The 16,114-nt window shown below is 42.2% G+C and overlaps 1 protein-coding gene across 1 annotated transcript in view; it reads left to right on the forward strand.

Annotated features, from left to right (window-relative positions):
- Positions 1 to 1,126: 1,126 nt before the first annotated feature.
- LOC148033871 (zinc finger (CCCH-type) family protein) overlaps positions 1,127 to 16,114 on the forward strand; it is a 124,007-nt gene continuing 109,019 nt past the window's right edge. The window contains 4 exon segments of the mRNA XM_087681876.1: positions 1,127 to 2,035; positions 2,220 to 2,312; positions 2,620 to 2,853; positions 2,946 to 3,018. Of these exon segments, the coding sequence (XP_087538002.1) occupies positions 1,226 to 2,035; positions 2,220 to 2,312; positions 2,620 to 2,853; positions 2,946 to 3,018 (1,210 nt within the window). The 5' untranslated portion in view covers positions 1,127 to 1,225.

Raw genomic sequence — 16,114 nt, forward strand, 5'->3', positions numbered from 1 at the left:
TTTGCAATATATGGTTAGTATGTTTAGAGGCAAAGAGCTGTCCGTGTGATTGGTAACTACATTTATGCTTGCATTTAAAGTGAGTTGTTGATGCGTAATGAAGTTATCCATGGTGCTATCTTTGTTTATGTAGGTATGTGAAAATGCCTCGGTATTAATGTACCTAGCCATGCATCTTGCAAGTTGAGTGCTACATAATGAAGCTAGACATGGAGTTGTGTTTGTTTTTGTGGAGGTAGGCTATAAAACACCTTAGTAGTACTAATGCACCTAGCCATACATACATACATATATAAATATGTATATATATGTTTGCATTTGAAGTGAGTAGGTGATGCATAGTGAAGCTAGGCACGGAGTTGTGTTTGTTGGTGGAAGTAGGTTATAAAATGTATTGATCTTAATATTGCCTTTGCACTTAAGAGATAATCTATAGGCAAATCAATGGACTTTACTTGGACTAAAGAAATAAAGGTTTATTTTAAGAGTGAAACGATGGATTGACTTAAAAAATAGACAAACATATAGTCTTCCCTTTTGTTTACTCGATTGATGAAACAATAACCATTTACTTGAAAGGCAATATTGTTTACTCGATATGAAATGATGGATGTTACTAGAAAACAAATTATTATTTCGTTTACTTCATAAACAAGTCAAACCATGACTCTATGCCTCTATTACATTGGGGGGTGTAGTCAAGAGGTTTAAGTACACTATCCATTTGGTGGATCTTCCAAGTTAGCGTTCATGCTATCAAAGGTATGGATCTCCTACGGGTGACATGGTAAAGAGAAACATTAGGACTAAAATGCCTCACTCTTCATGCAAGGTGCATTGATGGCACCCTTTGGACACAAATTAGCTTGAACTTTCTCTTGAACTATTTTGTGCATCCCCTCCCCCCCCCGCCCCCCGACCGATGAAAAGCCCCAGGTGTATTGTATTCAATGGTGGAATTACAAGAGTGGGAGACTTTGAGCAGGTTCGTCTTTGATCGTTATCAAATCCATTTGTTGTAACTATTTATCTTATGCCAAAATGTTGTGATCTCTAGAGGTATGGCTACTTTGCACTAGAGGTTTCTTTGTATATTATCCATAAGCTTAGCTCAAATGGAATCATCGCAGCCTATTTAAGGAGGTATAGGCTACTTACAATATTCCCGACACCGTTTGCCGACGACGCATAGCTTTCGTCTGAACATTCCGGCATCGAGCGAGCTATGGCGCACGCAGGCAAACAAGCAGACCTGGGAGAAGACGAGGAGAGAGGCGAGGTCAGGCAGCAGCCTCAGCTCGCGGCAAAGGTCCACTTCAGCGATGGCGTGATCGATGACGACGACGATGACAACAACAGCAACAAAGACGAGGAGAGAGGCGCGGGCTGGCAGCAGCCTCGGGTCGACGCAAACGTCGACGTCAGCGATGGCGTGATCGACCTCGATGACAACGGCGGCAACAGCAACAGCAAACATAGCAGTAATAGCAACAGCAACAACAAGAACAAGAACAGTATGAACGACGACGACGACGACGACAAGAACACGACCACCGCCAACAACAACAACAACAGTAGTAGCAACATCGACAACAAGAAGGATACCACCACCACCACCACCACCAACAACAACTACAATCACAACCACAGCAACAGCAGCAATGACAACAACTGCGTCCACAGCAGCAATAACAAGAACAATGATGACAACAACATTAACGACAACAATGATGCTTGTAAACAGGAGCAGCCGCAGTCCGAGTTTTTCAAGACCAGCCTCTGCTCCTACTTCCGTAAGGCTAACCAGTGCAGACATGGAGAGCTCTGCAAGTATGCCCATGGAGAGGCCGAGCTCAGGCCCAAACCCGATGGTTCCTGGGATCCCACCTCTGAGAGGGGAAAGAAGAAGTCCGAACTCAAGCGCAAACTTGACCGTGATGAAGATCATGAATGCCATGGTGCCCTCCACAAATGCATCATCGACCTTCCTCTTAAGTGGAGCTCCGATGACTTCAAGTCTTTCCTAAAAGACCAGGTCAGTCTTTGCATGCCGGGCAAGCTTCATATACGTATCTGTGTGAGCATCCCCTGAAACGTCTGTGGGGTAGTGCTTGCACGGTTCTGAGTGTGTGTGCACATGCATGCGTCTGTGCATGCATTGCAGAAAAAACAATGAAGGTGTGTCTGCGTGCATTTACATACTCACTCTCTGCTGGCAGGGAGTTGCCTGTCGCATGTCCAAGAAGAGAAGGTGCCTTTCTGTCGGCTTTGTTGAGTTTGAAAGTGATGAACAGATGGTGCAGGCAAAACAGGTGTGTTTCCATATACCGTTTCCAAATTTGAGACCTTTACTGTTTGCAGCTTCGACTGCTTGTTTTTCAGGCAAACCAGTCAAGGTTCACAAGGGATGATCTGTGGTATATCCTCAATTTAGTAGAGGCCTTCATATTTTGAGTGGTTTTCAAAGGAGAACACTTAACGCTGGAGAAGACTCCTGAAATACACTCTGATGCAAAGAGTTGAGACTGCCATTGCATGAGCATGGGATTCCATGAATAGAGTGGAAGGTGCACAGATGATGTGCTATGATCCTTGAATTGACATTTTTTCATAGTGCAGAAGCTGGAGGGATTTCTACTTCACTCAAGAGAACTTAAGGTTGCAGATGCACTGCCTCGAGCATGGGAGACAAAAGAAGGGTCAGTGGATGCAGAAGAGACACACGCATCTGATAAGAAGGCCGAAGCCAAAGCCACAGATATACGTGACATAGTGACACCCCTTGCTACATTGCCATACAAACAACAGCTGGAGAAGAAGCATGCAGAGATCTCTCAAGTGTTAAAGAAACTGGTCTGCTTTGAGTTCACACTGATATTTGTTTTGACATAATTCTGTTTCTTCTCACCAACAGTTGCTGGAGAATTTTATGTTAATGATTACAGGTGCGTAATGTTAGAAAAGTAATCCCCTCGACCAGTGGGCTCCCAAGTTGGATCACTGATGCAAGACTTCAAGGTAGCTAACTTTGGACATGCATGAAACTGATTTAACTCTCTTCACTTGTATGGGGATTGGACACCCCCTAGTGTTACAAGTCTAATCACAGCTGTCCGCCCATGCACTCTGCATTGCTGCATATTGCCTGTACTGGTGGCAGAGTTCATGACATTCAACCAGCCCAAAAGAGTGCTTTGTGTATGTATAGCACACACTATTCACCTGCTATATAGCACACCATTGATCTGCTCTATGGCAGACTATTGATTTGCCCCAGCTGATTTCTAATCAAGCAGGCCTTTGCTGATGAGCGATATGGCTAGAATGCTTCAGTTGCAGTCCATAATGCCAAGTTGAGAATCCTACTAATTAAGCAGATTCACATACAGCAGATAAAGAAATGTGATCATCACTAAGGACTGGCAGCTCTTTGGAGTGGATGCATGCAATTTAACCCTTCACTGTCAAGCTTCTATCGAGCAAGGTGTCCACATGCCTTGCTGCAGCCATCGATCTAGGGCTGCAGTAGCTGTGCTTTGCTTAGATACCACCTTAGTACTACCAGTCTCAATCTGAACCCATGCATGGATTTGTTCAAAGTATCTGACTCATTGTTATAGCTTTGAGTAGATAAAATGATTTAACTGCCCTTGCCAATGAAGGTACTTCGCATATTACCTACTGTGAGGAAGAGGGGCTGAAGGTGACTGGGACATCATGAGTTAGTTTGTGTTGCTCTTGCAAAACCCAGCACTTAACTCTTACAAGAGCACCGAATTTGATACCACATGAGGACGCACTAGGGTCTGCAAAGAAAACAGAGTGTACAAATATGACTTTAAATTCAAGTAGGCAAAATGCCAATGAAGAGAGAAGAGGGAGAGTGCCGAAATGAAACTCAATGAATAAATTGAGTATGGTAGATGTGATACAATGGATGCTCAAGGAGTGGAGGGCTGTCCAACAGCCATCATCATCTCATGGGAGTGAGCTGAGTGAAGCTGAAGCAGAGTGACATCCTCTGGAACAGATCCTGAACATTACAAACCACCAAACTTGATACTGGATCTGATGAAGCCAGCCCTGGCAACTGGAGGACCTGAAACTGTCAAACACAGCAGTTCTGGAGCAAAGGACAGTGGTCGCTAAGGTTCAGGAGCAAAATGCCGAGTCCAACAGCTGTTGTCATGACTTCAGATGCAGTCGTAGCATGGCAGCAGGGTGAAACACAGGCTGTAGATTGTTGTGATCACACCAAATGCTGTTGCAGCAGAGTAATGGGGTAAAGTGTAGCAGATGGACAAGTGTACATAGGGTAGGGATGTGTAGAGAGTAGCATGGTGATGAATGACAGTAGGGAAGGATGTTGCAAGTTGGATGATGATGTTAGTAGCATCAACAAGTCTCTAGGGTAGCAGAAGGTGATGATCAGAGTGCAAGGCTAGTAGGAAACATTGGTGATGGCAATGAGAATGTGGCAATGGTTGATGGCAAACTTGTGAGTGTGCAGTATGGAAGCAAATAAACAGAGTGAGGATGCAGACATGCTAGAGGAACAAAGACTGCACTGTCAGTGAGGGCTCCGGAACGAGTGGCTGATGAATCACGATGAAGAATGCAAGCGATCATGAGGAGAATGAAGGTGATGCTGCATGGGAGGCACTGTTGTGGGCTGGCTGTAAACGGGCAAAGGAGGTGATATCTGGCTGACTGCTGCCCAAAAAGGGCTGAGCTGCTGCTGCCTATCACAACTGGCTGACTAGCAGCAGTAAATGCTGTTGCACTTGCCAAATTTGGATGATCTGCAGGTTGCATATGATGTCCAGCTGCCATGTGGCAAATGCCTCTTCCATGCACATAAAACAAGCTGCCAATGATCAAGAAACAGGCTGGAAACATAGCGAGTGACAGCACCTAAGAAAAGCATGAATTGACAAATGCTAGAGGTCCTTTGTGTAAAGAAAAATAACCTAACACAGAAACATAAACAGAAACTGTACGACAAAGTATAGACTGATAAAAAGAACACAGTTAGGGTTAGGGTTAGAGTAACTCAGAGACAATGAACACAGTGAATAAATGAAATGATATGACTACTAATAATACGATGCTTATGCAGCAAACACACTATGCAGTGAATGAATACTGAACCTCGAACTCCTGTATCTCTAGGATCAGGGTAGGGGTAATGAGCTGGAGAGTGTGTCGTACTTCGAATGGATCCCGAATTGCAGCAAGGCAGCCTCCGGATGTCGAATACCAGCAAATGCAACAATGAGAAGTTGGATCTGATGCAGACAGTAGTGAGGAGAGAGAAAGACTGAAAACGGAGCCTGTAGGAGAGAGAAAGACTAATAACGCAGGCAAGATAGCCTGTAGGAGAGAGAAAGACTAAAAACGGAGCCTGCAGGAGAGAAAGATTGAAAACGCAGGCAGGACAGCTTGCAAGAGAGAGAGAGAGACAAAATGTAGGCAGGACAGCCTGTAGGAGAGAGAAAGATTGCAGCGATTGCAGACAGGAGAGAGAAAACTGTCAAGGCGGCAGCTGGAGCCTGCAAACGCAGCTGTTTGCTGGTGTGGCAGGTTGTACGACAGCAGTGCAGATGAATAGCAGCCAGTCGCCAAGCAGAAACAGCAGCAATCAGCGTGTGGAGGGATGGAAACAGGCGCTAGACTGTAGGGAATAGTGATGGATAGCAAGGGCTGAGATGTCCTCCGTGACCGGGGTGTGGGCAGCAAGCTGGTAACACCTGAAACCTGCAAAAAGGAGATTATGAAGGAGTGGAGGGCTGGCTGTCAATTTATAGAAAATTAGGGTTCTAGATCCTCTCCCACTTAACTTTCTCGATCCGCTCCCCGTTTTAGGTTTTTGGCTAAAATAAGCCTAAAATAAGCATGTTTTGGGGCTGTTTAAGTGGCTAAGTGCATTTCTTAGCACAACTCTTTGTCTTTGTTGTTAGACTTTGACAAAGCTCACAAACTATAAAGAAATACCCAACATGGAATACAAATACAATCATATAACAAACCACAAATTGATAAAGGAACTTGGTAGGGTTAGAGTAACTCAGAGACAATGAACATTGAAGATGAATGAATAAATACAATGCTGAATGCAGTGAATACACCATGCAAGGTGAATACCAAACCTTGAACCTGTGTCTCTAAAGGATCGAGGCAGAGGATATGAGATGGAGAGAGTGTGTTGTACTTTATACAGATCCCAAAATGCAATAGACAGCCTCTGAATGTGTACAACTGTAAACGCCCCGAACAACGTAGTATGCTTAACAATTATGATATTCGCTTGTTTTCGAGATTTAATATAAAAGAGAAAGAATACTCAAAGCTGAAAATGAAAATTACTCGCAAAATTACAGCCATGAAAATGTAAAAGTAATGGAGACAAGATTGAGGGTTGAAGATGGGCAATCCCCCCCCGGAAGGAATGTATTTCTACTCAACCCAAGTCCCTTAGGGAAGAGCTCAGTTACAATCAATCTGAGAGTGAGGAGAAGTAAATCTCACTCTCACAGGATCATGCAAAGATGTACAAACACACATGCATTATCTATTATGCAATGATAAGAACTGATTTCTTTACAGTATGAGAGAAGAAAGAGGGAAAATCAGCCTTTCTCCATCGTTGATCAACAGTACATGGATAGGGCTTGCTTCTTGTTGCTAAAATGGAAGAAAGAGCTCGAGAAGGAGGTGCTGTAATGAATTTACAGGCTTGCTCTCCTGTGAAACAGCAGTGATAGAAGAGGGAATATGGAGGAATTTGATAATGGAGAAGTGGGGGATGATGATGGGGATAGATGGGGCTAGTTTCTGGCTATTTGTGGGTACTGTACATGAGTTTACAGCAAAGAAAAATGATGCTGAATGAAGAAAAACGAGCTCTTATTTATAGGAGAGGAAAGAGCTAGTACAAAAGGGGAAAGTGGAGTAGCACAAGACAAGTGTCCAGCCATATGTCATGAGATGTGACAAGTGGTGGGACACTTGGAAACTTGTGTGACAAGTGTCTTGACACTTGTCTCTTCTCTATGGCCTTCCTTTTTGGGTTGAATACTGTCAAGAATAGAAACAACCAAATTTAGTAAGCACAGTCAGAGTACAGAATTTACTATTTTTAGAATGTCATCCCTATTTTTTAGGACTAGCATTTTTAGGCTAATTCGAGGCTCCTAAAATTTAGAGACCTCGTAAAATTTAGGGACCCCTCAATATGGGTGTCATATGAAAGCTTTTTCCGTGTACATCGCAAAAACGGTATCAGAATCTTCATGTGACTTTCCTATGCAAAGAAATGTGCATTTCAAGCTTTCAGCTCACACATGTACATTGTACAAGCATTTCATGATCATGCCATCTTGTTGATTGTAATTGTCTGTTTTGGCGGATCTAGCCCACACTTCAAGGCATCAATCCTTTTTGTATGCGAGTCTAATCTTGATATGCGTGATTCTGGTCACAGGTGCCCAATTGGGCCATATAGATGGAAGTGTGAACTATCTTTTCTCTAACCCACCGCGTGGGTCCACCATAACCTGTGAGCACTCATCAGTGGCCAGCTCCAATACACTTTTCTTTATATCTAATTAGTGCAAAGGAAACAAATTTAATAAATCATTATATAGACAAATTAATGAAAAAGGATACAAATTTTGTTTCTATAGAGTTGTGACAGCCCTCTGGCTTTTATTCAGCTGTCCTTAGCTGAAAAGCTTCTTGATATGGATGAAGAATGTCTGGGTAATCCTTCATGAATTTTTCATCTACCCACTGTGCATCTGTTGTGGGTAGATTCTTGAATTTTAGTAAGAATTTTCGTGTCACAAGGCCACTTCTCGTGGTTCGATCCTTGTGAAACAAAATGTGTTCAGGTTCCAAGAGTTGCTCTGTTTCTCAACTTCTGGGGGATCTTCAGTAATGGGTTCCTTTGGTTCTAGTCCTATGTAAGGTTTTAACAAACTTACATGAAAAGCATTGTGTATTTTCCAATGAGCAGGAAGCTCAAGTCGATAAGAAACTTCATTTATTTTCTCAATCACTTTGAAGGGTCCAAAGTATCTACTGGAGAGCTTTGGAAAAGATGAATTTTGATCGGAACCTTGTTTGAGCTTGCTTTTATCAAACTTTAGCAAGACATATTGACCTTTTTGAAAAGCTAAAGGTCTTCTTCATTGATCTGCTTGCTTCTTTTGTTGCTCTTGGGCAACTTTGATAGTGGCTCGAACTCGATCCATTGCTGTTTTTAAATCTGAAGCAAACTCATCAACAGCAAAAATCTTATCTTTAGTGCGAATAATTGGAGGAGGAATCACTTTACCCTGTACTATTTCATTTGGAGCTTTCCCTGTGGATGAGTGCACTGTATTGTTGTAAGCAAACTCCAATAATGGAAGATATGTCTCCCATTGTGACTTATGTTCACTAACATAAGCTTTCAACATATCCAAAAGAGTGAGATTCATCACGTCTGTTTGGCCGTCAGTTTGAGGATGAAAAGCTGAGGAGAACTTTAAAGTGGTTCCCAAATTCTCAAATAAAGCTCGCCAAAAGTTACTTGTGAATTTGGAGTCTCTATCTGAAATGATCTTTGAAGGCATATCATGTAATCTGAAGATATGTTGAATGAAAAGTCTTGCAGCTTGTGCCGATTTCAATGTTTTATGACATGGAATAAAATGTGATTGCTTGTTGAATCGATCAATTATGACCCAAATCATATCATGACCTTGAGGTGTTCTTGGAATACCTGAGATGAAATCCATTGTGATAGATTCCCATGGATCTTTGGGCACTGGAAGAGATTGCAACAATCCTAGAGTCTTCTGCCTATCATACTTGGATTTTTGGCATACTAGACAAGCCTCAATGAAGTTATTGTATCTCTTCGTAATGTTGGCCAATAAAAGTAGCGCTCAATTGCACTTAGAGTGGCTGCTCTCCCTCTATGCCCTGCATAAGGGGGTTCATGACTTTCTTTAAGCACCTTTTGTCGAACAGGAAGAGTGACACAAAGGTGATTGTTCATGAGAAGGTAACCGTCTTTGATGGAATAATCTGGATGAGAACCTCCTTGTTGTAAATTTGACCAAATTGCTGCAAAATCAGTATCTTCATCGTTTGAAAATCTTCATGATGAGCCACTGTAATAGTTGCAGTGCGAGGCACTCTAGAAAGTGCATCAACAACTACATTTTGTTTCCCTGGAGTGTACATAATTTGAAAATGAAACATAGACAAGAAATTTTCCCATCTTGCATGTTTCTCTTGCAAATGCTTTTGAGTCTTGAAATACTTCAAGCTCTGATGATCAGTTTTAATAAGGAATTCATTGCCTAAAAGATAATGTTTCCATATCTTCAAAGCATGAACCACTGCTAAGAGCTCCTTTTCATAAATGTCATACCTTTTCTCCACATCATTTAGACGGCGGCTTTCAAAGGCTACGGCATGGCCTTCTTGATTTAGCACTGCACCAATACAATCACCGCAAGCATCTGCTTCCACCATAAATGGTTTTACCAAATCTGGAATGATAAGAACAGGTCCAGAAGTAAGAGCTGTTTTCAGCCTTGTGAAGGCTGTCTTCTCTTTTCCTTCCATTGGAAAGAGGTCTTCTTTTTTGTAAGGTCATGAAGTGGAGAAGCCATATGTGCAAAATGCTTGATGAAGCGGCGGTAATAAGAGCATAAGCCAAGAAATGATCGCACCTCATGTACATCATGAAGATGAGGCCATTCTTGGATTATCTTGATCTTTTCAGGATCCATCTGAATCTCTTCAGAAGAGATGACATGTCCAAGGTAATTTATTTTATGCATGAAAAATTCACTCTTTTTACCATTTACCAAGAGTTGATTTTGTTGAAGTAATTGTAGAACAATCTTCAAGTACTGATGATGCTCCTCTTCATTCTTGCTAAAGACAATAATATCATCAAAGAAAGTATCGACATATTGTCGATGCTCTCTAAAGATGCGCTCCATCATTCGATTAAAGGTGGTTGGTGCATTGGTTAATCCGAAAGGAACCACCAAGAATTCATAAAGACCGTATGAAGTGCGGAAAGCAGTTTTGTGTACATCTTGTGGTATTACCCTAATTTGATGATAATCACTTTTTAGATCAATGCGGCTGAAAACCTTTGAGCCTTCTAGACGATCCAAAATGTCGTCAATTCTGGGAATAGGAAACCGATTCTTCACAGTGATTTTGTTGAGGGCTCGATAATCAATGCACATCCTGAATGTGCCATCTTTCTTTTGAACAAGAAGAACCGGTAAACAAAATGGTGAGCTACTTGGCCTAATTAGCCCACGGTTGAGTAGGTCTTCGACTTGCTTTCTGATTTCTTCTTGTTGAGGACTGCTCACACGGTATGGTGCTATATTAGGAGAAGAACTACTTGGAATAATATCAATATGATGGTCTTCTGGCCTTTCTGGGGGAAGCTGATAAGGAAGATCTTCCGAAAAACAATCTTTATACTTTTCCAAGAGCTGAAGTCGCTCTTGGTTTTCAGCATTCATATTATTTTTTACATCAGTGACATAAAGCAAACAACATTGAACACAATCCTTAATTGTTCTAGAGACTTGCATATGGCTTACCATAGGTATGGTGTCTCCAGAAACTCCAGCTTGGATCTCGTACTTCTTGCCTTTGTTGGTGAGTTCTACCTTCTTTTTCTAAGAGAAGATGGTTGAATCTACTCTATGATTCCAGGGCATGCCAAGAATCACATTGCAACCATCAAGGTCCCCGATACAGAAGGTATCTTCGTCACTGTAGCCTTGAATTTGAAACTTGAGCTTGCTAATGTAGGGTGTCATAGTCTTCATTGTGTCACCTTCATTGGCATTTAAAGCTTGGCGAACTTCTGCCGGAGTGTCCATCTCTTCATTCTTTAATCCAAGCTCTTTAGCTAATTGCAAGGAAATGATATTTTCATTCGCTCCAAGATCTATCAAGAATAGTGCTTGCTTACCTTGCAACTGTCCCCAAGCTTTTAATAATTTGCGCATCTCTGGAGTGTGAGTTGTGTTTACAACTACATCACTGATAGCATTGATTTTCACTGGCGACTTAGGCTTGTTGTCAGAAACCTTGCTTTGTTCTTTGTTTGGACATTGCTTCGCTATGTGGCCTATTTGTCCACATTTAAAGCACTTTCCTTCTTTCATGAAGCGCTGCTTTTCTTCTTCGGAAAGTTGCTTTTCTTGTGGGTATAGATTGGAGCGAAATTGAGGAGCATTAGGAGGTGCATAGGGCTTCATCTTCTTTTGATTTGATGGCTGCTTTTGCGGCTGTTTTTGTCCTTCATTTGGGGCTGAATACTCCTCCTCATCAGCTACTCTCTTCTTATCATTCTTTTGGAATGATTTGTTGCCATTGTGCTCCATTTCCCATGTCTCAGCATGGTCAATGAGTTCCCTAAGACTAGAACAATGATAATGATTAAGAGCAGTACGAAGTTTAAAATGCAAACCTCCTTGAAATTTCCTAAGCTTTTCCGAACTGTTGATCTTTTTGAAATGTTGGACCTTCAAAAGTAGCTCCCAAAATCTCTTGGTATAGTCACCAAGTGACTCATTTTTCCTTTGCCAAGGCCGATCCCATTCCATTTTTACATCTCTTTTGAAATGAACAGGAGGAAATTGGCTTTGTATCATGCGAACAAAGGACCGCCATGATTTTGGGGCAGCATGATCATATTCCAATCCCGTCCACCAAGTATAGGCTAAGTCGGTCAAATGTAAAGCGGCAAACTTAATCTTTTCTTTTTCTTTATATTTGTCACGACCATACAAAATTTGAAATTGACGAATAAACTTCAGAAGAAGATAAGGATTTTGGGAACCATCATACATACTGCACTTGATCTTATTTTCAAGTTGAGATAGTGACTTAGTCTTCTTCTTCTTCTTATGCCTTCGTCCATGCCCGGATCTTGAGGTTGAAGATGATGAAGTGCTTGATGGGGATGAAGATGGAGACGAGGGTGAAGAATGTCGACGCCTTTGACGATGATGAGGTTTTCCACGAGAAGGGTGTGACTCTTCGTCACTAGAAGAGGGTCCATTAGAGTAGGCGCCAGATGACTTTGAAGAAGAGGATGAGCTTCGACGCGATCTCTTTCTTTGTCTTGAAGTAGAATGGGACTGCCTCTTAGAAGGAGTTGAACTTCTTGATCGGCTCCTTTCATTGGTATAGCTTTGTCTCCTTGAAGCAGATGGGCTTATTTCCTTGAATTCTTTGGGATTCTCAACTTTTTCTAGTTTGAGAAGTTGCTCACGAATTTGCTGATTCTCCTCTGTAAGACTTTGAATGGCTTGAAGGATAGTACTCGATTGATCCATTGAGACTCTAAAAAAAATATGCTCAAGCACTCAATGCAAGGGCTGAAAACAAACAAACTTATAATTGTAAGCACTACCAGTGTTGGGGTGAGGACCGAGCCAAAGCTCTGATACAACTGTAAACGCCCCGAACAACGTAGTATGCTTAACAATTACGATATTCGTTTGTTTTCGAGATTTAATATAAAAGAGAATGAACACTTAAAGCTGAAAATGAAACTTACTCACAAAATTACAGCCATGAAAATGTAAAAGTAATGGAGACAAGATTGAGGGTTGAAGATGGGCAATCCCCCCCGAAGGAATGTATTTCTGCTCAACCCAAGTCCCTTAGGGAAGAGCTCAGTTATAATCAACCTGAGAGTGAGGAGAAGTAAATCTCACTCTCACAGGATTATGCAAAGATGTATAAACACACATGCATTATCTATTATGCAATGATAAGAACTGATTTCTTTACAGTATGAGAGAAGAAAGAGGAAAGATCAGCCTTTCTTCATCGTTGATCAACAGTACATGGATAGGGCTTGCTTCTTGTTGCTAAAATGGAAGAAAGAGCTCGAGAAGGAGGTGCTGTAATGAATTTACAGGCTTGCTGTCCTGTGAAATAGCAGTGATAGAAGAGGGAATATGCAGGAATTTGATAATGGAGAAGTGGGGGATGATGATGGGGATGGATGGGGCCAGTTTCTGGCTATTTGTGGGTACTGTACATGAGTTTACAGCAAAGAAAAATGATGCTGAATGAAGAAAAACGAGCTCTTATTTATAGGAGAGGGAAGAACTAGTACAAAAGGGGAAAGTGGAGTAGCACAAGACAAGTGTCCAGCCACATGTCATGAGATGTGACAAGTGGTGGGACACTTGGAAACTTGTGTGACAAGTGTCTTGACACTTGTCTCTTCTCTATGGCCTTCTTTTTTGGGTTGAATACTGTCAAGAATAGAAATAACCAAATTTAGTAAGCACAATCAGAGTACAGAATTTACTATTTTTAGAATGTCATCCCTATTTTTTAGGACTAGCATTTTTAGGCTAATTCGAGGCTCCTAAAATTTAGGGACCTCGTAAAATTTAGGGACCCCCTAATATGGGTGTCATATGAAAGCTTTTTCCGTGTACATCGCAAAAACGGTATCAGAATCTTCATGTGACTTTCCTATGCAAAGAAATGTGCATTTCAAGCTTTCAGCTCACACATGCACATTGTACAAGCATTTCATGATCATGCCATCTTGTTGATTGTAACTGTCTGTTTTGGCGGATCTAGCCCATACTTCAAGGCATCAATCCTTTCTGTGTGCGAGTCTAACCTTGATATGCGTGATTCTGGTCACAGGCGCCCAATCGGGCCATATAGATGGAAGTGTGAACTATCTTTTCTCTAACCCACCGCGTGGGTCCACCATAACCTGTGAGCACTCATCAGTGGCCAGCTCCAATACACTTTTCTTTACAACAATAGAAAACACAGATTTGGAGAGTTCGGATCAGTGCTGAATTGGATTGGAGAGCTTGAAAGAGTAGGCAGCAGGCTGGAAACTGTTAGAAGGGTGCAAGTGACTGCTGTGAACAGCAAACACAGTAGCAATGATGACATGCTAGACTGGCAACAGTTGGTGGACTGAAAATGGAGGCTGTAGATGCCTGATCAGTAGTAAACGGAGCAGTTTGGTAATGCCAAGGTAGTGGAGGATGGTTGGAAACTGTCACTTGACGGTTGAGGTTAGTCGCTAGCAGTAACAAGAAGTTTGGAGGGCAGAAAACAACTGCTACCTGATTAATGGAGAGTTGGTTGCACGTGCCAATTGAAGGCAGCAACATCGAACTAAGACATCCGCAAGAAGGTGTGTGGATAGCAGAGAATAGATACCAACAATATGCAAAACAGGATTGGCATTGAGTGGTGGGCAGCCTATCTATTTACAGATGAGTGGATCCTCTCAATTAGGGTTTGGCTTATGGAACATAGATACTCTTTAGGAAATGTAACATTTCTTTCCCCCCCGTGACCCCGTGCCCTTTCCCATAGGAACTCATCTCCCCCTCCCCCCCTTTTAAAAGGCCCCCCCCTCCATCGTCTGGGGAGGCCCGTGCTGCGGTTTTCCCTCCCTCCTCCTGAGGCGATGGCCACCCTGACCGGCCGTGGAGAGAGAGGAGGAAGAGGGAGGGGAGAAGAAGCGATAGAGAAGAGAAGAGGAGAGAGAGAAGAGAGAGAAGGAGGTAGAGGGAGAGAAGAAGAAGAGGATGGGAGAAAAAGAAGAGAGAGAAGTAAGGAAGAGGGAAGAGAAGAAGAGGTAGCAAGAAGAGAAGAGGAGAGAGAAGAGAGAGAAGAGAGAGGAGGAAGAGGGAGAGGAGAAGAAGGAGAAGAGGGAAGAGAGAGGAGGAAGAGAAAGAGGAAGGAGAAGAGGGAAGAGAGAGAATAGGAAGGAGAGAGGAGAGAGGAGAGAAGAGGAAGAAGGGAGAGGGAAGAGAAGAATAAGAGATAGAGAAGAGAAGAAGAGGAGAGAGAAGAGAGAGAAGAAGGAGGAAGAGGGAGAGGAGAAGAAGAAGAGGACAGGAGAAAAAGAAGAGAGAAAAGTAGTGGAAGAGGGAGGAGAAGAAGAGGTAGCAAGAGGAGAAGAAGAGGAGAGAGAGAGAGAGTAGAAGAATAAGAGAAAATAAGAAGAAGAGAGAAATAGTGGAAACGAAGGGGAAGAGAGAGGGAGAGGGAGAACAACACCCAAACCACCCTCTCAGCGAAGGGCCACCCAGCGGTCTTGCCCAACCAAACCTGTCAACTTGAAACCCGTCAAGGTCCGGATTGCCCAATCTCCGCGAGGCGAATGGCTCCCAAGAAGAAAGTCGCTAGAAGCGTAGGAGCCCAAGCTACCGGTAATGCTGGAGGGCTGAGCGGAGCAGCCAACACAGTGCACACAAATCAATCCCAGGTTTATACACATGAAACGATAGGTTTTTTTCAATATTTCACATAAAATAATAGGCTTTCACCCAATCTATGGTTCGTGCCTGTGATTACAATGAATACATGAAATGATAGCTCCCGTTCGTAGCATGCAAATGCACAAATGCATGGAAATTTAGGCTTTCATGTACTTAAGCCACACAAATACGTGCATATTAAGATTGAAAAAGTCATCGACTAAATGTGAAGGGAGTTAAGGATCGTAGATTGTGTCAGTTTATTAAACAACCCTTGTGCACGGAAGATGAGTTTGATGGCAAAATTCTGCATAGCATCACACTAAGAGAGGATGGAAAGAATGTATGACAACTCTTGCAATATATTTAATTTGTTTTAAAGATTACCAAGTATGTTAAAAGACGTGCAAGAAATCGAGGATTCACAACTTGGAACCCTAGGATAAAACCCAAGGGGAAGAGAGATTCAAAAGAAGTTGAGTGATTAAACATACGTGCTTGTGAGTTGTTTTTAATGATCTTGTCTTAGATTTTTGGAAGTGGATATCCTCCTAGTTTAAGTTAGGCTAGTAAGCTGACTCTAAATGGAATGTTGATCAAGGCTTATGCTTGGTTGCTTTGAAAAGGATATTTCTAAGTGAATTGGCTGGTTGCCTTGGTAAGAGGAGATTCTACTAAGGACAAGTGGTTTATAAGCAAAGTGATTGCTTGATGAAGAAAATGATATTTTCTTGATTGGAAATGAAAGGGATGTTTTTCCTAGAAATTGTTATTATGCTGGTTGCTTCAGCTGTGGTTGATTTCTTAAAGGAATA

Source organism: Lygodium microphyllum, chromosome 7 (assembly GCF_053477565.2).
Source record: "Lygodium microphyllum isolate KBCC chromosome 7, Lygodium_microphyllum_v1.1.10, whole genome shotgun sequence".
NCBI lineage: Eukaryota > Viridiplantae > Streptophyta > Polypodiopsida > Schizaeales > Lygodiaceae > Lygodium > Lygodium microphyllum.